This window comes from Parasteatoda tepidariorum, chromosome 1, assembly GCF_043381705.1.
Source record: "Parasteatoda tepidariorum isolate YZ-2023 chromosome 1, CAS_Ptep_4.0, whole genome shotgun sequence".
NCBI classification, from domain to species: Eukaryota; Metazoa; Arthropoda; class Arachnida; order Araneae; family Theridiidae; genus Parasteatoda; species Parasteatoda tepidariorum.
The window spans coordinates 97,430,605-97,455,620 of record NC_092204.1 but is presented as its reverse complement, the minus strand read 5'-3'; the positions used below and the strand labels follow the sequence as shown (position 1 = coordinate 97,455,620).

At 28.5% G+C, this 25,016-nt stretch overlaps 1 protein-coding gene and 1 pseudogene across 2 annotated transcripts in view; both read left to right on the top strand.

Annotated features, from left to right (window-relative positions):
* Nucleotides 1-7,843: 7,843 nt before the first annotated feature.
* Nucleotides 7,844-10,517, top strand: LOC107436541 (glycogen phosphorylase, brain form pseudogene; annotated as a pseudogene).
* Nucleotides 10,518-16,227: 5,710 nt separating this feature from the next.
* The window catches only part of LOC107436542 (zinc finger CCHC domain-containing protein 2), a 29,852-nt gene continuing 21,063 nt past the window's right edge, over nt 16,228-25,016 (top strand). For both annotated transcript variants that reach the window (XM_043038903.2, XM_043038902.2), the window contains exons 1-2: nt 16,228-16,838; nt 22,118-22,232. In XM_043038903.2, the coding sequence (XP_042894837.1) occupies nt 16,329-16,838; nt 22,118-22,232 (625 nt within the window). In that variant the 5' untranslated portion in view covers nt 16,228-16,328. The remainder of the gene's footprint in view (nt 16,839-22,117; nt 22,233-25,016) is intronic.

Below are 25,016 nucleotides of genomic sequence, written 5' to 3'. Positions count from 1 at the left end.
GAGTAAAAGTATTCTAAAAAATTAAAATTAGCTTGGGTACTAGCAACTAATCGCATGGTTGTGTCTAATCACATGGTTGTGCATGGCGTGTTAACGTTACAGCTATAAGACTTGGTTTTATTACATCACTCTGAATCAATTTTCGGATGCAATTTAATTGGATAACTGGAAGTGACATCATGCATGTGTGTCGAACTAGATTGCCTCTACCAACTTGTGATGTTGCTTGCCGTTTTCCATGTCACTATAATTTCATTTTTTTTCTTCTTGATTTTCACTATTCATCTTCTGACTATAATTCAGCTAAATATAAAATTTTTAATTTTGTGCAACTCCAGAGTTAGTCAGAATTATGCTTGTGAACGTTTCTTAATGATTAAAGTATTTCTTTGCTTCTTTTTATTTATTTATTTATTTATTTATTGCACAAACAAAGATTTTTCAAACCGACAAAAACTCCTTTTCAATTAAGCCTGTTTCATGTAAAAAAAATAATAATAATTACTTACTTTTAAGTGAACGTGATAATAAAAATATAAAAATTAATTTAAAATTCGGATTTTTGCGTAGTTTTATGGAATTTTAATAGTTCAAGGCGCAGAATTGAACTATACATATAATTAGTACAAACGATATCAAATTTACGAAATCAGTCATAAAAACGTACTTTCTGTGTATAAATTATGTTTTTTACGTATTCTGATTTTTGGCTTATTTCAAAATAATGAAATCAATAATTCTTATGGCAATATACTATTTTTTAATTCTTAATTTCAGATTTTTTTGAAGTACAAAATCCAAATTTTGAATGGAATCAAATAGTCTTTTGTAGTTTTATTCCTTTCAACTTTTCCATTCATGTAAAACTAGAAACTCTATTTTCCTAGAACATTAGCGACATCTATCGCCATCTTTAAAAAAGAGTTTCTACCTCCACTCGAGTGAATGTTTATTACAATAAATATTGAGTGAATAAATATTTATTATTGAGTGAATAAATATTATATTTATTTAATATAAATATATAAACAAATATTTCATGTTTTAACATATTCATTTAGTGAAATATTCAATTTATGAATATCAATTTGAAGTATTGATCAATTGAAAGGCAATTTGAAGTATTTATAGAAAATTTTTAAAACAATTTAGTTTTGTCCAAAACAGTAGGATAACATTACACTATACTATATACCACTATCGCTAATATGCGATTCGACTTAATGTAAAATGTTTACAATTTTTTGAATGTATAATTCGTTTGAAATTAGCTTCTTATTAAAAGGAAAGCGTCAGTTTGATTTTAAATACTCATTTATGGAATAGAACAAGATTTATATTGAACTTCTATCTAAAACAAGATCGATTTAATAATATTTTTTATATAAAATACTATTAATAAATATTATTAAAAACTTTTTAAAGTGATCTTGTTTAATCCATACCATACCAGGTACCAAGACAAATATACCGCTAAAATAAGGATAGAAACTTTTTGAATTCTTTATAACTTTTTGAAATAGGGAATTCAGTTTAAACTTGTTTTATAAGAGAAATAAAGCTTAAATTTGTTTGAAAATAATCATATACTTCAGTTTGATTGAAACATCCATATAATATCAAAAAATATTTATAGAAAAGTTTTGAAACATTAATGTTTTTTTTTTTTTTTTTCAAATTAAGCTATGAAGAAACCATATATATAACTTACATAAAATCGGAAAACTTGAGAAGTTTGTTATAATATTTTGAAAAATGGAACTCACTTAAAACTCATTTAAAACTTGAGAAGTTTGTTACAATATTTTGAAAAATGGAACTCATTTAAAACTTGCTTCAAATTAAAAAGTGAGCACCAGTCTGATAAAAATAACCATATAATATTTAAAAATATTTATAAGGAATTCTAAAACAGTATTGTTTTGTCCAATTTAAGCTATGATGAAACCACAAAACATTTCCTTATATAAGAGATTTTTTCGATTTATTGCAAAGAAGAATTCCTTTGAAACATGTTCAATATTAGAAGATGAGCGCCAGTTTGATTAAAAGAATCCATATAGTATCAAAAAAGTTTTTATAAAAAAGTTTTAAAACGACATTGCATTGTCTAAATTAAGCTATAATAAAACCATGCACATAGATTATATAAACTCAGACAGTTTGAAAATTTTTAATAATTTTTACGAAATAGAATTCATTTGAAGCAAGTTCCATGTTGAAAGATGATCGTCAAATTAAATTAAACATCCTTATAATATCAAAAACTAATTTATGGAAAAGTTTTAAGACATTAACGTTTTTTCCAAATTAAGCTATGATGAAATCACATATGTGACTAATAAAAAGTCAAACAATTTGAGAAATTTATATAGCTTTTGCAAAGGGGAATTTTTTCGGCAATTACTTTATGTTAAAAAGGGTTAGGCTATGAAAATACGTTATAGATAGCTTATATAGAGCCGGACAATTTTAGAATTTTTTACGGACAATTTTAGAATTTTTTACGAACAATTTTAGAATTTAAACTTGTATCATTTCAAAAGGTGAGCGTCAGTTTAATTGAATTATTAATGTAATTTCAAAAAGTATTTATAAAAATGTTTTAAAACAGTTTTGTGTTGTCTAAAATAAGCTATGACGAAAAATATGTACATCGATAGAGTCGAACAATTTGAGAATTTTTTTTTTTTTTTTTTTTTTTTTTTTTTTTTTTTTTTTTTTTTTTNTTTTTTTTTTTTTTTTTTTTTTTTTTTTGCATTTTTTACTTTATTTGATTCTTGTTTCATGTTAAAAAGAGAGCGTCAAATTGATTAAAATATCCACATAATATCAAAAAATATTGATAGAAAAGTTTTAAAATAGCATCGTTTTGTCGAAATTAAGCTATCATGAAACCATATGTACAACTTATATAACGTCGGAAAATTTGAGAATTTTTTATATCCATAAAAGTTTTAAAACAGTATTGTTTCGTCCGAATTAAGCTATGATGAAACCATATATATGACTAAAAAAATTCTGACTATTTTTGAAGTTTTTGTAGTTTTTTGCAAAGAGAAATTAATTTGACAATTGTTTCATGTCAAAAGGTGATCATCAGTCTAATTAAAGTATTCATATTTTTTCAAAAAATATTGATAGAAAAATTTTGAAACAGTACTGTTTTGTCAAAATTAAGCTATGAAAAAAACCATATATCGCTAATATAAAAGCGGGCAATTTAAGAATTCTTTACATTTATAGAAATGTTTTAAAACAATATAGTTTTGCATAAATTAAGCAAAAAGGAAACCATATATTTCGCTAATATAAAATTGGACAATTTAAGAAATTTTTAAAATTTTTTGCTAAGTGGAATTGATTTGATACGTTTTTCTATTAAAAATTGAGCTTCAATTTGATTAAAATATCCGTATAGTATAAAAAATATTTCTATAAAAGTTTTAAAACAGCATTGTTTTTTCCAAATTAAGCTATGATGAAACCATATACATGGCTAGTATGAAGTTGGACACTTTTATAATTTTTTATAACTTTTCGCAAGTTGAAACTTGTTTTATGTTAATTCCACTTGTTTCATGTTGTTCATGTTTGCTTTCATTACATTTAAAACTTACTTTTTAATTTCTAAAATATATTCGAACTTACGATGAGTATTTCTTTCTTTGTATATTGTTTAAAAAATATTCTCTTAAACAGTATGAAATAATGAATCAGACCAAATTTTTACTCCGCGGAATAAAAATGAAGTTTCTTTGAAAAAAAAACCTCGCCAATTATATCAGAAATGCAAAGATCAGAATTCTCGCCTATTCACTTTTGAAAGAAAAAAAAATCACTTAATTGTATTCATCAAAAGCGTTAAAACAATTCTTCCTTGCATGACAATTAAATAAATATTTGAAACAATCACCATTTCTTAATTGAATCATTAAAAACAACGTTTGTATTCACAAATACAATCTTAAATAAAAGGCATACTAGAATTTATCGAAAAAAGTTCATTAAATATTGTAACGCTATACTTAAACACTTCAAACTTGCGCCAAATAAATCAAAATATCCGACTTTTTTCCCGGAAACATTTTCCCGAACCCGAGAAATCAAGAACAAAAAAAATAAGAACAAAAAACTTTAAAACTATGAAAAGAAAGGATTAAAGAAGACAAATTAATTGAAGTTTTTATTCTTCATTATGATGACAAAAACAATGAGTTAAAAACGCTGTAATTAACAACGCGAGCTATTTTTAATTAACACTTGACTCAAATTTACCCCTACGCTCATACTTAAAAACAAAAGGTAAAATTAATGCAAAGAATAATTCTTTAGTTTTTTTTTTATTACTAAAATAGCGGGTCGGAAAAAGTAATGCATAAAAAAATATCCAGGTGTTTTAAATGAACGGAACAGTATTAGCAAAACTTTTTTGTGAACTTTTTCTATAAATATTAGCAGATATGAGAACAATGGAAGAAGGTTAAAAGAAGTTTTTTAAAAAAAATCTTTTTTTTCTTTTACTTAAGAACAAAAAAAAAAACAATTGAACAATTAGATAGAATGTTTTAAGCGGAAGTTTTTAAAGATTGCTTTGAATAAAGTGGAAAATAAATGAAATATTTTTTTATAAAAAGCTTAGGAAGCGCAAAAAACACGTTATTAAAAAAGGAAGTTTGAAATAAGAAAAGGAAGCACTTGTAGGAAATATTATTAAAAATTTTAATTTTTTTACAATTTTTATAACATTCAACCAGAATTTTTTTTAAGTTTGTCAAAATCCTTAAAAAAAATGTTAAAAACAGACTATCGAACTTTTATTATAGTAATAAATCAAAACTTTTCCAAACGTGACGTTTTTGCAAACTTAGTATTGTTTCCAGATAAATGATTGGGTAATGATAAATTATGAATCATTTGATTCTAGAATTTCTACTAGATGCACAGAACTATGTATTATGCAGCCTATTGAAGTATTTTATTATTATTACGTCTACGTTTTATCAAATCAAATGTTTGCCGTTCAATCAAAATGTTTACCGCTTTCCGACTAGCTAGTGTGCCCAAACCTTCACTGGAGCTGCGTGCTGAATTACAGTACGGGTAGAATATAGTCATATTTGAGGGTGCCCTTTGATTCTCGCCAAGTTGTGATAGTGGTTGATCGCCAAGCTGGGCGATGTTGAAACCCAATCGTGATTTTGATTGGTTTAGATTTTAGCGTTATTTTTAAATGTTCAACGGTATATGTAATTTCAGAAGTCCGTTAGTTCTATGTTGGATACCGGCTGGTTAGGTTACTTTTGCTTCTGGTCAATAAGATCGAAGGTATGTGGGCAGTCATAAAAAGGGACTTTAGAAAAAAATGTCACCGCCAGTCCGGTACCACAGACGCCATTTTCGATTCGTATTTCGCCGAATTTATGTGGCGATGGAGGTACACAGATTCCATTCATGATAAATTTAGACAGTATCTAACTGCTATTAAAGAATTCTGTGCACCTAAATCTGAGAATATTCAAGCTTAATGAAGAAGTGAGTTGTTTTTTTCCTTTTCTTTTTGTGCTTACTCCATTAATTTTTGTTTCGATTCACCAATACAATACATATACCAATCTTTTCCCACAAGCAGAACTTATATCGCCATATTATCGACACTAGAATTTATTATTCATCAAAGATTTGACCACTTTTCTTGAAGAAACCCTACATAATAATCCCCTCGTCTTTCGAAAATGATGCCCCCAAAATTTTTCCGTTTAGATATGGCGAGAACAATATTATTTTTCTTCTTTTTATCTTTTTGAAGAAGGTAGTTTTTTAATTATTTTTATCACTGTAATTTTCGTATCTTAAAGTGAATTATCCCCATCATCAAAAAAAGTTTGCTTCTCTTAGTCAACCAGCATTAATTACGTAATAAATTAAAACGCGTATACTGATACTATTTCAAAATATTTAAAATAATTTAAAGAAACTCGATAAAGTCAAAAATATTTAATACGTTGCATGGATGTTAATTTTACTCGTTTGAAAAATTTCATGATAGAGAATCCTCCAAATTCAACAGGTTTTCATCTGATTTACATTTTAAAATCTGATTTACATTTGCGGCAATATAGGGATAAACCAAACTTTTTCAAACCCGTCGTTTCGGTATCGAACTATTGCTTAGCAATAGTTCGTCTGAACTATTATGCAGCCTATATGAAAATCGTGGTATTTTAACTAAAAAACACTCGCTTGGACAATTTAAGAACCTGGTATACCATTACATAGTCCCAAGCTCATCATTTTTTTTAACAGCGGGCACTTGGGGATTGTCCCATTGGCCACAGAAATGCCAGAACTGCTACTCTCTTCTCATTACCCAGTGGGCATCTGTGGCGAAGCCACGGCGATGGAGCAGCGTCGCCCACGTCACACAACCACAAACCCGTTTATAGGGCGGATCACATTCACACAATCACACACAAAGGAGAAAGGACATAGAACACACAGAAAGATAAAGAGACATCCATGCCCTGATCAGGATTCGAACCCGCGACCATCGGCTAAGCAGTCAGACACGCTAACCACTCGGCCACCTGGCCGGCCCAAGCTCATCATATACATATTTCATTTGATAGCTGTTTCATAATTTATTTTGTGTTATTTACTTATTCAATAAAATAGTTTAAATGCTTTTTATTCAAGCTTAAGTGGTATATTGCATCATAGTTAATTTTTTTATTGTCCAGTTGGTTTATATTGCATTGATTTGCGTCTCAATTTTTATACTCTAAGCCAGAACCTACTTACACCATTGGATCCTGTAGTAAACATTCATCATTTCTGAAATGTGTAGGGGCCTACTTTCTAACCTTGGTACTTGAGGAATAAATAGGATAATATGACGGAGGCCCAGAGGAAAAACCAAAAAAAATGCAATCTCTTTGCTGCGTGGAGGGTTTTTCAAATATTGTTTTGATTTTCATTTTTTTCCATTTCCATTTTTTTCGTCCAGTAAAAAAACGATTACTGGCGACGTGAAGTGGAATTTTGATAATTATTTATTTCTGGATAAGGACAGACCTATAATTTCTCAAAATAATGCGGATGATCCTGAACGGAATATGGAATGTTTACACTTGCCCGGTATATGCCTAAGACACCATTGATTTTTAAATGGTAGCTACCACTGCCCGAGACAAATTTGCCCGGTATGCCCTACACTGATTTCTTTTTGAAGCTCAAGTGCCACTCTCCGGTATATCATCACCTGGTATACCCTACACAGATTTTTTTAATGTTAAGTGCGACTGCCCGGTACAAAGATTTCGGCGACAATATTTATGCAGGTAGCTATTGTAAAATGCAGTCACATTAATTAATTAAATGAGTAAAATTCCTTTAGTAATGATTATTTGTCTTTTTTATTATTATCTTCTTTATTTTTAATTTTATAGAAAATTCAAAAATCAAAAGCCCAACTGTCCTTATGCAATGTTATCAGAGTAGGGAATTTTCCATACAGCTTTTAAGCAATGCGCAAGCGCTAAGCTGGGTACATTAATTAATGCAGCTCCCAGAAATGTGTCATCATTTCTCGTGCCTCTTAAATAGATACATCAACTTCTTTATGTCTTCTTCTCAGAAAATTAATAAATAAATTAACGCAATATATTTTAGAATATTAAAGATCTCGAAATCTAATTGTTAATTTACTAATAATTCCCAAGCATTATCAAATGTCACGATATATTTATTTGGAAATATTTAGCAATAAAAATCTAAAATTGTTGAGAAAATTGTGAAAACAGCCAGACTGGCATAAGCATTTTAATGCTGAATTGTGCAAAAGGAATTTTAAGTTAAATCAAAACAATCAGTTCTATTTCATGGAGTTCAGTTTTATTTCATGAAACACTACAAAAATGCTGAAAAGGAAAACACGTACCAAAAGCGTGTATGAGCGACGTCGCCAAATAAGTGTAGGAGGTTTGACTGCCATAGGAGATGTAAGTTCTGTTAAAGCAACGTTTAACAGACACATCCATAATACTTTAATTAAAGACAGAAATGTCGCAACTATGAGAGATTATTACGATGCGTTGTCACATACAGTACTGGATGATTTAGCTGGAAATTGGATAAGAACTCAGCAAATGTATTACCATGCTGATCCAAAAAGAGTTTATTATTTGTCGTTAGAGTATTTTATGGGGAGAACATTAACGAACGCGATGATAAATATTGGAATAAAGGATGAATGTGAAATAGCCATGTATGAGCTTGGTTTGGATTTGGAAGAGTTAGCTGATCAAGAAGCAGACGCTGGACTGGGTAACGGTGGATTAGGAAGATTAGCAGCTTGTTTTCTCGATTCCATGGCTACTTTAGGTATACCTGCTCATGGATATGGCTTACGGTACGAGTATGGAATATTTGATCAAAAAATAGTGAACGGGGAGCAAGTCGAAGAACCTGATAATTGGTTAGCTTACGGAAATCCATGGGAAAAAGGAAGATCGGAACATGTAAAGGAAATTCATTTCTATGGTCGGGTAGAGGGTAAAGGAAAACGTTATAACTGGGTTGGCACCACTATAGTGAATGCTTTGCCCTACGATTATCCTATTCCAGGCTTTGAAAACAACGTAGTAAACACAATGAGACTTTGGTCAGCCATATCTCCACAAAGTTTTAACTTGCGTTTTTTTAACGATGGGGATTATATTCGAGCTGTTTTGTCAAGGAATGTTGCAGAAAGTATTACAAAAGTTTTATATCCCAGCGATAATTTCTTCCAAGGAAAACAGTTGAGACTTCAACAAGAGTACTTTTTAGTGTCGGCTACAATTCAAGATATAGTACGGCGCTTTAAACAGTGCGAGTTTGGAACAAAAGGAAATGTAAGATTCGAATTTAATATGCTGCCACATAAAGTTGCTATTCAGTTAAATGATACTCACCCGTCGCTAGCTATACCTGAATTAATGCGGATCCTTGTTGACTTAGAAAACGTTCCTTGGGAAGACGCTTGGAATATAGTAACCAAAACATTTGCGTACACCAATCATACGCTTTTGCCAGAAGCTTTAGAGAGATGGCCGGTATCAATGGTTGAGAAACTACTTCCTCGACATTTACAAATAATTTATGAAATTAACCGCAGATTTTTAGAAGAAGTTGCAGCGATGTGGCCAGGAGATGATGATAGAGTCCAAAGAATGTCTCTGATAGAAGAAGATAATATTAAGAAAGTGAATATGGCACGCCTGTCAGTCGTAGGATCACATTCAGTTAACGGAGTCGCCTCTCTACATTCAGAATTAATTAAAAAAAACTTGTTCAAGGATTTTTATGAGATGACACCAGAGAAATTTCAAAATAAAACAAATGGCGTCACACCCCGTCGTTGGATTTTGTTGTGCAATCCTCATCTAGCTGCTGTCATCACGGAAAAAATTGGCGCTGAATGGATAAGATATTTGGAACAATTAAAGCAGCTAGAAAAATTCAAGCACGATTACCAATTTATAGACTCTATCATGACTGTAAAAAAATCAAATAAAATGAGATTGGCCAGCTATCTATTAGAGTACTATAATGTTCGAGTTGACATTGAATCCATGTTTGACGTACAAGTGAAACGAATACACGAATACAAACGCCAACTTTTAAACTGTCTCCACATTATTACAATGTATAATTATATAAAAAATAATCCTCAGGCACCATTTACTCCTCGTACCGTTTTGTTAGGTGGTAAAGCAGCGCCCGGATATCGCACAGCTAAAACAATCATCAAATTAATTTGTTCGGTATCATACGTCATAAATAGCGATCCTGATTTAGACCAAAAACTGAAAGTAATTTTTCTGGAAAACTATAGAGTTTCTTTAGCTGAAATAATTATCCCAGCTGCAGATTTAAGTGAGCAAATATCTATGGCCGGTACAGAAGCTTCTGGAACAGCAAATATGAAATTTATGATGAATGGAGCATTGACGATTGGAACTTTGGATGGTGCAAATATTGAAATGAAGGAAGAAATGGGAGCAGAAAATATTTTCATTTTCGGCTTGACCGTTGATGAAGTCGAGGAGAAAAAAAGTGATGGATATAATGCATGGGAATATTACAACACCATACCTCCTTTAAGAGAAGCCCTCGATCAAATTCTGGAAGGTTATTTTACGCCGAATGAACCCAATGCATTTCAAGGTTTTATAAGAGATTTATTAAATAATGACAGATATCTTGTTTTAGCAGATTATCAAGCCTACGTAGAGTGCCAACAAAATGTTTCTGAACTTTTTAAGAACAAAGAGGAGTGGACAGTGAAGACGATTATGAACATTGCTTGCTCGGGAAAATTTTCTAGCGACAGAACAATTGCTGAATATGCGAGAGAAATATGGAATGTGAAACCAAATCACAAAGTATTTCCTGCAGCAGAAAAAATCAAAAAAATTTAAGAATAATCGTAGTACTTTTGCTTTTTTATAGTTGTACCTAAATGGCTACGTCAATAAAATAATATTCTTCATATTTCATGTCCTTAATAATAATTGATTGATTTAGCTCGTAATATCATAACCCTTTCTTTAAGAGACCCTTCCTCTCTTGACCGAACTCAACTATCAAAGGAGCGAAAAAAATTCGAAATACAGTTTTAATTCTCTTTATTTAAGCCTTTGCTTACGGCTGGTACAGTAAGTGGACCAGAATGGCGTCGTCATGCTAAGCACCGTTAGCAAAAGGTTAATTCTCACAAGTAAACTAATGAAAGATATTTACTCTATTTGGATGTGTCTCTTGACACTTGCGAAATATAAAGTCCCCACCCAACCACAATAAAGCGTGGCGGTATTTTAGATTCTCTATTAATTTTTTCTGACAAAATTATGCCAATACAACAGTTTTTGATAAGAAATTGAATAGTAAAAAAATTGTCAGCTTCTAAACTTTTGATAAATATCTGTTTTTATTCAATTGAAGTAGAAAGAGTTTTTTACCTTAATCCAAACTGGTTTTTCATCAATTTAAAATGTAATCAAATTAATTTTTAAAAAACCAAAGAACATGCAATTTTAAATTACTTACTCAAATCGCATATTGCATCTTTTCATTGTTTTAAAGTTTTGAGGAAAAATTCATAGAAGTTCTAAAAATTATCCAGCACTATTTTTTCTAATCTAATAAATTGATCCCTTTATTTCCTACTTTTATTGAAAGGTATTGTGCTATCTAATGATACTATGTCATCAAAAGTTTGTCTATTACAAAACAACATGAAGAAAATACAAATTTAAAATTTAACCTAAACTCCTAGGTGACAAGAATGGAGGCCCCTTGGAGAAAATTTCGTCGCTAATTCTCTTTCGCGCATTGCAAATTTAAATTTTAAAAAGAAAGAAGTGAGTTCAGGCAAACCTATAGTAGTATGTTGCTGTTAAAAAAAATTCAAAATATCAAAATGTAAACAAATATTATTGGAAGAGAACTTCTCCAAGTTATTGTCTCGTAATTTATTTTCATTTTGATATTTAAAAATTTCTTTTCAGTATTTGAAACTTCATGACTTACTCTAGATCTGCCTGAATTCACTTTTTCTATACTTTCAATTTTAAATTAGTCATGGAAGTAAAAAGGAACTTGCAACGAAAAGTTTCCCCCCGTGGTATGCCGTTCTCTTAACCACACAGTTTTCGACAAAGAATGTAGAGGGGAGATACTCTATGTCTAAAGCCCCTCTATATTCTTTACTTTAGATACGAAATAATTCAAAATATTTAATGCCTTTTTTGCCAGAAAAGGATATTCCTTCATAATTACACCCCCTCTCCCCTCAAAAAAAATCCTATTTCTGAAAAAATACTGAGCTCAACACAAAAGCATATACAAACAACAAAGTGCCAAAATGTCCACTTATTGCTAAAAATTGGGTAATAATTTTTCTTCGGCTTCCGGAGTAGTTGAGGACAATTTTAAATAATATTAATTTATAATAAAGAAAAATAAATAAATGAAATTATAATAAGAAGAAAAAAGCGTTGGCTAATTAACTTCGCTTTACATCAGTTTTTTTTTTATCGAAATGGTTAATTTTTATATTCCATTATCAAGGAGACAATAAAAATGCAATTTTTCTCCATTTCTAAATTAATTTTACAACACTATAAAGACCGTTTCCAAACTTTTAAGTTAATGTTAGAAAGTCATTCAATAATAATTCATAATTCAACAATATTTCATTTTAGTTTTACAACTGAAATGAAAAATACTGTATAATCTAACGCATTCTTGATTGTCCTAAAATATAATTATGGTAAAAATATTATTAAATATTTACTAGGCTTGTCATGAATAATTTGATAACTTTATTCAAAGCATCCGAGCAAAATAAAATAAAAATTATTACAAATTTACTTTTTTCCTAACTGTCAGTTGAAGTTTCAGTAGAGCTGCGCCCGTCCTAATGTGCATTAATAATTTAACCCTGTAACTCTTATACTTGAGATGACCTAAAAAACAAAAGAATAAAACTTTTACAATTTGTATAATCATGTTTTTTAGCACTTTTAATTTGTATAAGTTTGGGGAGATCCAGTCTTCACCAAGTCTCATGTCAAAATTTAAACATTCATTTAATAATTTAATTAAATATTTTGGAATATAATCTATTCAAATCGTACGCTTTATTAAAAATTAATTTGTAGTAATTTAAAAAGCATATCTCGTTTCAAATGAAATTTACTACAATTACAGGTTCAAAATAAACACAACTAATCTGTCAAATTTCCTCCAAGAAATTATTGCTTCAAAAAATTCCGAAAATAAATCTCAAATTCAAAAAATGCTGTAAGTTCTGTGTACAAAACATTAGGAAACAAAATGGCAGTTTTTAAAAATCTTTCAAATGCGTATTAAAAAATTACACTTAATTGAAAATAAATTTTAATTAAAAATCTTGAGTTGTTTTCATAAGCTACATTAAATAACTACGAAATAAAATTACAATAAAGTAACTATCAAAATTTTGTCTGATTTAAATATTTCCTTCAAAATTGTAACAAATCGGAAAAAATATATATAGCAAATGGATTTTAATCTATCACTTATATGAAGGTGATATTCATGAAATTAATTCGGTAAATAAGCCAGCTAAACATTTAATCCATAAAAAAATAGTTTTAGAATTTTAAAAAAATAACGTTAAATCAATTCAAAAGTTGTGAAAAATTATTAGAGGGTGGGCACACGCCCCCTTTGTCTCCTCATTGTTCCAACCGTATGGCCAAAGCTATCGAAAGTAGAAGTTATTATCCAAAAAAAGAGTTAAAAAATATTTAAAAATGGGTAACGTTTATTGTATTTTATTTATCCTGAAGAGATAAAGACGTGAGTTTTGTTTTCAATTTCACTGTAAACCTTTTTTCTCAATAAACACAAACATTTTCACTAGCATCTTAAAAAGATCAAAACCTGTTTGAATGCTGGAGAAAACAGAGAGCATATATTAAAAAACTTCTAAATGTTTCTTAGAAATCTTGTTTTTCATGTATTATTCCTACCTTACTACTGATTAAAAACATTTTAATTGCAATTCTTGGTTTATTCCTCGGTTAAATCTGTAGGAATGTCATACGTCACATGTCTGTTCATCTTATTTTTATGAGAGTTGCGAATGGCAACGAGAGAAAAAAAAACAGATAAAAAATAATTATAAAAATGATTGTTCTAAAAAATGTCTTCAGATTATTTATCCTATATTCCTGTCGCGTACAACTGGTGACCCGGATATACTACTAATACTAATATGAAAAGTATTCACAAAAAAACCTAGCATTTTCTAAAGTAAATGATGGAGGAAACCACATCATCTCTAACATCCAATGAAAAGGAAGAAGTGTGCAAAGTTGGCGTTAAAATTCCACCGTTCTGGCCTAAAAAACATGAGATTTGGTTTTATCAGGTAGAAGCGCAATTTTCTATCAGTGGAATTTCAGCAGAAGAAACTAAATTTAATTACCTGGTCTCGCAGTTGGAGCCTAAATATACAGAAACAATATGGGACATTATTATAGCCAAAAGTACCACTAAATACAGCAGCGCAAGAAAGAGACTACTGAATATTTTCAAGGAAAGTGAAAACAAAAAGATCAAACGACTCATATCTGGAAACGAGCTTGGCGATATGAAACCCAGCCAATTGCTTCAAACGATGAAATCTCTAGCACCAGATGACATATCGGAAAAAGTATTGAAAACTCTCTGGCTAGACAAGTTACCTGATGCAATTAAAAACATTTTAATTGTCAATGAAGAAAGTCTTGAAAAACAAGCTGTAATGACCGATAGAATCGCTAAAATAAATCCGAGAACGGAAATGTACAGCATTAATCAAGCGTATTCTACAGAAAATCTCATCGCCAAAATTTCTTCCTTTTAAGAACAGATAGCAAATTTGGCGGTAAGAAAACCTCGCGATATGTATCGAAGTTACAATAGAATAAATTATAGAAGTAGAATCCGTTCACGAAAGAGATATAACCCAACAGGTAAATATTGTTTTCATCATTTTCGATTTGGTTCAAAATGTTTTCCTGGTAAATGCCGCCAACCATGTTCTTATGATTCTGATGCGGAAAACAGGCAAAAGCAGTAGACATGGCAGCAGATTCTGCTGCTGAGGAAATAAATGATTGCCGTAAATTTCGATTGTATGTTCGAGATAGGAATACAGGAATAAACTTCCATATCGACAGTGGAGCCGATGTCAGTTTATTACCATTACCCGCCAATAAAAGTTATCAAAGTGCAAGCGATTATAAACTATATGCAGCAAATGGATCCGAGATTACAACCTATGGAATCAAAATATTAACTGTTGATTTAGGACTTCTTCTTATATTTTTAGCGAGAATTCTAAAAGAATATAAATAAAGACTAACATTACAGAACAACCTTTAAACTGAGGGGAAAAGAAAAAAATTATAGGAGATTTTTTTTTTCTTTCAGAAAACCCTTAAAAAAAAGAATCCATTTCAAAAATACAGTCTTTAGTTCAATTTTTATTATATTCCTCGCAACTGTAAACTGTATTATAGTTTTATCTTTGTTACAAGTGTAGTTTTTTTCAACAAAATATACCTAATAGCCGAAAATATTCTTTAAGTTATTTTTTAACTTCCACACTAGATATTATCACACCTTTTATAATCAAGTACATATTTTAACGCTATAATAATGATAATCCTCTCAAAACTTATTCAAAAACCTTTAACTTTTCCATCGAAAATAAAATTGCGCATCAAATTAATTTTCAGTAACAAGCTAAATTATTGAAAACATAATTGAAATTATATAGCAAACCTGAAAATAGGAAATTACCTACATCAATAATTCCTATTACAAAATGTTCTTCTCGTCACACTATTAATGTTTCACAAAAATAATAAAGCTTTAGTGATCATCAAAAATATTAAAATTTAGTATAGTTTGTATTATTAATTCCTAGCAATAAGAAGATTTAACACAAAAGATATCTTTTTGCAAAAAAAATCGTTTGAAATTTTTAAAAAAAATATATTAAATATGGTTATTTAAAAAGTACGTCAAGCAAAAGAATTTAAACTGGAGATACTTTTTAATATTTTATTTAAATAACTATATAGATTTTTGACCCTTTAATGTTTCACAAAATTCAATAATTAACAGAAGAAGAAAAAACATTTTGGAAATTTTGATGGAAGAATTGATCTATTTAAAAAAAAAGTTATTTATTATAAGAAAAATATGCGGATGAAGTTATTAATCATAATAATTTTAGTATTCCACCCAATTTGTTTTGATTAAAAACTTCAGAAATATATAACAGTGAGTTTTGCGGAATTTGTTGATGTTAATGAATTCGCCGTCTATGTAAAATGCCGCCAAGGACAGACCAACCTAGCCGTTCTCTCTTACTACGCTACTGGGATTTAAACACAATTTTTTAACTCCCAATTCGCGACAAGGTAAATAAACTTGCTTTTTTCTCATTTTTCTACCCTAATTTTCGCGAAAACATTGCGCAGAGCTTATCAACGCAAATGCGAAACTGATGAAAACTAAGACAAACTTAGTCAATATAGTGAGAATGTAAAATACTTGATATGAATGGGATACTTAGATCTCTCGGCTATGCTGTGCTTCAAACTTTTTAGATATATTTTTTTATTATGATGGCAACATTATATCAGTTCTGATTTAACTTTCGGAGATCGCCATTTGTGTATATGGTGTATATATCACGCGAAATACTGTTTTTCCACAATTTCTAAATTTAGTTATGAACCATGGTTTGCAAAGAGGATGTGTATTCGTGGTTTCAAAATTTAAAAGCATCCAAACGTATCGAAGCGATATGTGGCATTTTAAACATGTGCTATCCTATAGAATTGAGATTTTACGGAACTTGTATTGAAGATTTGGGAAGGAAAGATTTTTATGTTTTTAAAGAAGATGAACTGAAAGCTAATGATATGAATGAAATTATCAAAATTAGAAACATTCATGAATCTTGCATGCGAAGCAGACTAATAGTATTACTTAGTCTTCTAAATTCATCTAATTTTATCTGTGCAAAAGAAATCTTTAAAGTTTTATGTGAAGAAATTAAAATTGAAAACTTGGCCATGTCGGGGTATCTCTTAGATTCAAAGGTCGTTGATCAGTATTTATTGTTATTGACAATAGCTCAGCATCATCCAGCATTTACATTTGAGCAGCAAAATTTTTTAACCGACTTAAGTTTAAATTTGGAGTCTTATGTAAGAGAGTTGGAGAACTCAAGGACTAAATATGAGGTATGATTCATGCGCGTAATCCTAACGTTGAACAAAATTGTGATCTGTTTTATTTTAAAATGTTTGTTAATTTATTTGTAAGTTAATACGTAGATGATTTAAGTCTTGCTGGGTAAATGTGCCCCTAAACCCTAGAATCTTAACCCTGTTTACCTAATGTTTGGTAATAAAATAAGAAAAATTTATAATAATGAATTTTTAAATGCATTAACCTTCAAGAGGTGTATTATTAAATTTGTCAAGTGAATATTATAAAATTTGTTAGAAATATTTTTCATTTAACTTGGTAAAACCCTGAGTAACTTTTAATTATCAAGGTCAAATTCAAGTTATTACAGAAATTGAGGTAATTGTCTGAGTTAGGTCTATATTATTGAAAACTTAAGTTTATAAACATTTCATTTTCCTTGATTTAAAACATGACTCTATAAATGTTGAACGTTTGATCTGATAAGTAAGTGTTCATATAACTACGACAGTTTTTCGACAAAATATTTTGCAAATAGTAGGAAATCTGAAGTGGATAGGGTAGTCTACTGTATTTAAAACAAAAACTGAAGGGAGTTAGGTGACATTTAAATTTTCCTGCTTTAAAATTGTCTTTATAACAGCTGTGGTTTGGAAAAGTAATATATTCTAATTAATCTTTGAGTTAAGCAATTTTAAAAAAAATATTTTTTATAAATAGCTTTCAAATCTTCTTATGCCTTAAGTTGATTTTCTTAGAGACGTTAAAATATCTATGAACAGGTTCTTTAACTAGTCTTCTGCTAGGTGTTTTCATCATCGGAGTAATTGTGTAAACATACATCACATTTAAAGGAAACAGTTGATAAAGTTAGTTGTCTAGAATCACTATTAGTTAAGGCAATAATATGTTTTCTATTTTGAATAAAATGTATTGTTTCTAAAAAGCAAATTTTGGACGAAAGAAGTAGTATAAAATTAATTTAATTTCACACTTGATACAATTAGGCTCTATTGCAAAATATTAGTTTATAATGATAAATGCATATAAATGAAGCAATTTATACTATAATTGACTAGGGATGAGACATTATGTTAAAGTATTACATTATAAATACCAAATTTGAACTTCTCAAAAATTTAACCCTAAATTGGGGTGCACAACCTGTGGACTGTAGATGTGCGGCCCGCAATTTCTGAAAGTAATGAAAAATTTCTTATAATTCGGTTTTTGTTTAAACATTATAAATTTCTTTAATTACAATATTTAATTCAAATTTATGTAACTCTATAAAATGTGTATATTTTTTGCATTTTCTTTCTGTAAGCTACTTTTTGGTTAGAATTTATATCCCCCCTCCCAATATTTATGAATATATATATATATATTTGATAAATTAATTATTCTGAAAAATGGAAAAAGTTTTTCAAAAATGTATCAGTTTTTTTAGTTTTAACTAAATGCAAATAATTAAAAGTATATTTAATTTTCTGCAAATATGTTACTAAGTTTACTGATAAAAATATTTAGTATTTAGAACACTTATGTTTTTATAACAAATTATCATATTTGCCACTAACAGGGCTAATGTGTGGCCCTTCATTAATTTAGGCTACTGTGCAAGTGGTCCTTCCCTCAAAAAGTTTGTGCACCCCTACCCTAAATGGTCATTTTTGTTCTGCTATTCAGCTATCAATTTNTTTTTTTTAACATTGTCATATAATCAGTGTGAATTTGTACACATGAAAATTATAAAATATTTAATTATTTTTATGTATTAAAATATTGCTTACTTTGATGAATATCATGTATGAAGAGAAAAATATTTGATATATATATCTAATTCTAGATATGTTTTCTCACAGGTGAGCAAAAAATTTGTTCATTCGTTATGTGCTTCACTTTAATTATTGATAGTTATTTATTTTTTAAAAAATCTTTTTTCCTCAAAAATAAATGTGTAGTTCAATTTGATTATAAATATTAAAGGGGAATTTCCCTTCATTTTCCACTATTGACTCATTCACAAATTAAGTCTTTTTTTTTTTTCATCCAAAAATTTCACAAAAAATATATTCTGTAAATAAAGATGTATTTCATTAGCTCGCAGAATTATAATAGGTTTGAATTTTAGTAGTATTTTGTAACTTTACATTATTCATTGAAAATTCATTGCATCCTTAAAAAGTTTACTAATTTTCATGGAAAGCGAAAGTTTGTTTTCAAATAAACACAAAAAAATTTGAGGTAGATTTTTTTTAAAATTAAATGTTAAAAATTGCAAGTTAGGCATTAAAGTGTTTTGGATAACAGTACGTATGGTAGGGTAGGAAAACATGTATCTTTTGATATTGAGGTTCTAATTTTGTGAGCATTTTGAAAGTATTAGAAATCTAAAATTTGCTAAATTATTTATTAAATTCATAGGTGTTATTTCTTTGGCTAGGGTTTTATTTTTGATTTTAGCCACAAGGACTGAGATAGGCATTTCTTAAAAGTATAGCTGACAGCTGTATTTAATTTTTCTGTAGACTTAGCAATTGATTTTTCCTGTTCCTAAAATTGAGAAAGTCAGAATAGATATTTTTATCAGTTTATTACTAACTTGAAACAAGTTTACTGTCAATTTAGGTATACTTCATCAAGTTATAAATTTGAAGCTTTTTTTTTTTAAAAAAAATATTCTATAATTTTTGTTCATATATATTCTATAATTTATTTAAAGAATATTTTATAATTTAATCAATTGAAGAGTGTCAGAATTTATTATAAAGCATGAAAAATATCTAAATAATAAAATTTATAAATTAAAAAATCTAATTAGAGTATTTTATATTTAAGTCCAATTAAGGTGAATCGAAACTGGAAAGTATTGCACTCAACTTAAATTTGCAGTTATTAGCAATTAGCATTATGAAGTTTCTTTACTTTAGTGACTTAAAAAATCCTTAAAATTTTCTGTCGACAATATTTTAGATGTTAACATTGAGTTAATATCATTTCATACAAACTGGACTGATTTTTTTTCTTTCTCTCATGTTGACAGCAATAATTTTAAAAGTTTTAATCATTCCCCACTAATTGAATAATAAATTTGGAGTTTCATAACATTTTAAAAAGTTAATAATGATAACTACTGATAATAAAGCTGATAACTTTTTTGCCTGTAGATCTATATGAGAAATTAAATGTAACCTGTCCTCTCTCCTTTTTCATTACTTGTTAAACATAGAAAATGTTCAAGATTTTTATAAATAATTCAATAATAAATTACTTCTGTTTTTCTTATATGTTATGGTCATCCTTTTATNGCTGTCGAATTCCAAACTACGCAAAATGTCGTATTCAAATTAAAATCCATATTAATAAAAATGTAAAAAAAAAAATATGCAAGAAAATTTTAGCATATATTTTGAAAAGAAGGGAGGAGAGGGGGAAGGAGGGGAGGGCCCAAAAACGGCTGTGCCTAGGGCCTACGAAAGGTATAATCCGGCTCTGTCTGCTATTCAGCTATCAATTTTTTTTTTTACATTGTCATATAATCAGTGTGAATTTGTACACATGAAAATTAGAAAATATTTAATTATTTTTATGTATTAAAATATTGCTTACTTTGATGAATATCATGTATGAAGAGAAAAATATTTGATAGATATATATCTAATTCTAGATATGTTTTCTCACAGGTGAGCAAAAAATTTGTTCATTAGTTATGTGCTTCACTTTAATTATTGATAGTTATTTATTTTTTAAAAAATCTTTTTTCATCAAAAATAAATGTGTAGTTCAATTTGATTATAAATATAAAAGGGGAATTTCCCTTCATTTTCCACTATTGACTCATTCACAAATTAAGTTTTTTTTTTTCATCCAAAAATTTCACAAGAAATATATTCTATAAATAAAGATGTATTTCATTAGCTCACAGAATTATAATAGTTTTGAATTTTAGTAGTATTTTGTAACTTCATATTATTCATTGAAAATACATTGCATCCTTAAAGTTTACTAATTTTCATGGAAAGCGAAAGTTTGTTTTCAAATAAACACAAAAAAATTTGAGGTAGATTTTTTTTAAAATTAAATGTTAAAAATTGCAAGTTAGGCATTAAAGTGTTTTGGATAACAGTACGTATGGTAGGGTAGGAAAACATGTATCTTTTGATATTGAGGTTCTAATTTTGTGAGCATTTTGAAAGTATTAGAAATCTAAAATTTGCTAAATTATTTATTAAATTCATAGGTGTTATTTCTTTGGCTAGGGTTTTATTTTTGATTTTAGCCACAAGGACTGAGATAGGCATTTCTTAAAAGTATAGCTGACAGCTGTATTTAATTTTTCTGTAGACTTAGCAATTGATTTTTCCTGTTCCTAAAATTGAGAAAGTCAGAATAGATATTTTTATCAGTTTATTACTAACTTGAAACAAGTTTACTGTCAATTTAGGTATACTTCATCAAGTTATAAATTTGAAGCTTTTTTTTTTTAAAAAAAATATTCTATAATTTTTGTTCATATATATTCTATAATTTATTTAAAGAATATTTTATAATTTAATCAATTGAAGAGTGTCAGAATTTATTATAAAGCATGAAAAATATCTAAATAATAAAATTTATAAATTAAAAAATCTAATTAGAGTATTTTATATTTAAGTCCAATTAAGGTGAATCGAAACTGGAAAGTATTGCACTCAACTTAAATTTGCAGTTATTAGCAATTAGCATTATGAAGTTTCTTTACTTTAGTGACTTAAAAAATCCTTAAAATTTTCTGTCGACAATATTTTAGATGTTAACATTGAGTTAATATCATTTCATACAAACTGGACTGATTTTTTTTCTTTCTCTCATGTTGACAGCAATAATTTTAAAAGTTTTAATCATTCCCCACTAATTGAATAATAAATTTGGAGTTTCATAACATTTTAAAAAGTTAATAATGATAACTACTGATAATAAAGCTGATAACTTTTTTGCCTGTAGATCTATATGAGAAATTAAATGTAACCTGTCCTCTCTCCTTTTTCATTACTTGTTAAACATAGAAAATGTTCAAGATTTTTATAAATAATTCAATAATAAATTACTTCTGTTTTTCTTATATGTTATGGTCATCCTTTTATAATATTTAAAGATAATTTTAAATATTATATAGATATATAATATGATAGATATATACTTATAATAGATAATATTATTATCTTTTATGTGTTTAAAGTAAATTTATTTAACTTTATTTTTCAAGTAAAATTGAGTTTTTATTTGTTTGTAATTCACAGTTTCATTCATATTAATGAAATTTTTTTAGCTATCAACTGGGCTACAACAATCTAATCTGAGTGATAAAGAAATACCTAATACAGCAATCTCTTATCGCTATAATTCTTCTCAGCAATTAAAGTCTTGTGATTCACCCTTTGAAGGTAAAATTCTTTTTTTTTTTTTTTTTTTNAAATTTTTTTTTTTTTTTTTTTTTTTTTTTAAATTTGTGTTCGATATATTTATTTTTTTACATATTTGCTAACCTTCCCGCAATTAAGTTTCTCTAATAGGTGGAAGGCACTCTGTAACAGCTCAACATATATTTATTGATTACATATTTATTAAATTTTTTTAATATTGAACAGAGTTATTCAGATAGAAAATAAAAACTGAAATATTAATAATTTGCAGAATAAAATGTTCTTTAGAGGATTTTTAGTTCAAAAAGGAGAATTATTTCATAATTTTCTAACATTTTGCTCTAAAAAATTTTTTTATTCGTGTATAGGACTAACATTGTTTGAAATTATAAACTAAAATATTTATAAAAAACATCTCGCTAACGCCTTAGATTAGGGGTGCACAACCTTTATGAGTGAAGGGCCACTTGCACAGCAGGTTGGCTAACGAAGGGCCGCACATGTATTTAGACATGTTAATGACAAATGTAGTAATGTTTATTTAAACATTAGCGTTCCATTTTTTTTTATCAATAAACTTAGTAATATCAATAACTTAGTGTTCCATTATTAGGATTCATTCAAAAATAAAAAAACTTGCTATTTTTATCATATGAAGAATAGTTTTATCAAAATAAATAAACATTGAAGAAAAAAAATTTTTTTTTTATCATATCATGCAATACGAAAATTCAATTCATTTTAGAATTAAATTCTAATAAAAAAAAAAATGCAATGCCCACAAAATGAAAGTAGGAAAAAGTTTAGTCATGTTTAAGTATTATAAATTCAAATTAAATATTTTAATTGAAAAAAATTTATAGGTTTTAAGCAAAAGCCTAAAATAAAAACAAAACTGTGATAGTTCAAAATAAAATTCAATGCTTAATTTGTAATGTACTTTACTATTTTATTTTATTAAATATTAGATTTTTTTATATCGTAAACATTTTTTTTTTTTTTAAATCGAAAAAGATCACTTAAGCAACAAAAAATTGAAATCTAAACTACAAACTGTGAGCAATTAAAAAATTCACGTTTTCTGCCATTTTATGAATTTCTCAAGTTGAAATAACATTGCACTTGAATTAGGGAGGGATGTAACGAGTATTTGGCCATTCTGTGAAAAATTCAGTTGGTTGAATGATCAGTCAAATATTCGGCAGAATATTTTTTAGAAAGGTATTTTTCTAAGTTTTTTTTAATTTTTACAGATATTACTTTTTTTGACATTCGTATTGATTGACAAAAACGTTCTTTTTAGAGTTAATTTATGAATACGTTTTTCTAGGAAATATTATTCTGAGCATTAAAATTTTAGTTTCAGTATTACTATGCTGCTAAAAGATTTTGCTATTTGGCCCCAAGTGTACGGCGTACATTCGATTTTTTCTTCTTTTTTTTTGCCGAATATTTGATTTTTGACCAAATCACAATTCATTACCACATTCGACCAAATCATATTCGTTGCGGAAATAAAAACGAAGGAAAAAATAACTAGGATTTACGACAAAACTGTACCGAAACACCGTAGTAAAAAGTGAATATTTAATTGCACGATTAACAATCACGTGTCGTAATAACATCATAGTTAAATAACGGGATCATCAAAATCATGTGGAAAAGTATAGAAATAATTGGGGAAAAATATATTTATGCTGAACTCAGCACGAATAAAGCGTGTCAAATGCATGATTTAAAATTTGCATGTCGTAATAGAATAATTGAAATTTTTTATAGTACGTGGGAACGCATCGCAATAACTGCCGAAGAAAATTTTTGAAAAAAAAGATAAAAAATCACTTAGATTTAAGATGAAATCGTCACAAATAAAGTGTACGAAAAGTGATTATTTAAATTTGCGATCTGAAACTCGCGTCGTAATAAAAATTCGGGATTTTCGAACGTGGAGAAGCGGAAATAACTGTTTTAAAAAAAATCATTTATATTTACTATAAAATCGACTTAAAGAAAGCGCATTAAACGTACATTTACTAAAGAATCTGTTAAAATTGATTGTGTCAAAATATGGTGACTTAAAAGTGCGATTAAAAATTGCCATTTTTTATAAAAAAACATTGTGTTTAGAAGCTCTCGCGGGCCGCAAATCAGTAGTCGAAGGGCCGCATTTGGCCACCGGGCCGCAGGTTGTGCACCCCTACCTTAGATTGTCTCACTTGATTTTAAAAATTAAATGCAGAATATGTAAAATAATTTCAATTTAAATGGTATAAATATATTAAATATATTTTTAAGAAATTCCATGTGATGCTTATACCGAGAAATATATACGTTTAAAGCAGGAGATCATTCTATGTCAAGGGTGCGAGTCTTCTCTTCACAAGACTAATTTCTCTTTTGAAAGTGACCGCGGACAGAAGTGAAACTGAAACAAAAGTGATTCGAGGGCAGAAGAATTAACGGAAATGTTCGAGGGCGAAATATTTTTTTTCTCTTTTGTTTTAAAAAAACTAATTTTTAAGTGCCCGCAATATTTATTTTCTGTTGAGTGGGTAAATGTTAGTGTATTTTATTCGCTCCAAAAGATTTTCCTTCGTTAATAGAATGACTCATTCCTCCCTTTCCATCCACAAGTAAGCTCAGACCTACAGAGGAATCATGCCGATCAACAGAAGGAGTCTAGAATTCCCCCTTCTCTCTGCGAGGTGTACTGAAAGCGAAGGCGTGTTGAACCTCAAAAGCTTGGGAGAACTGAGGAAAAAATTCAAAATTACACTTCCTCCCAGCTTTGGACATTCGGTGCTG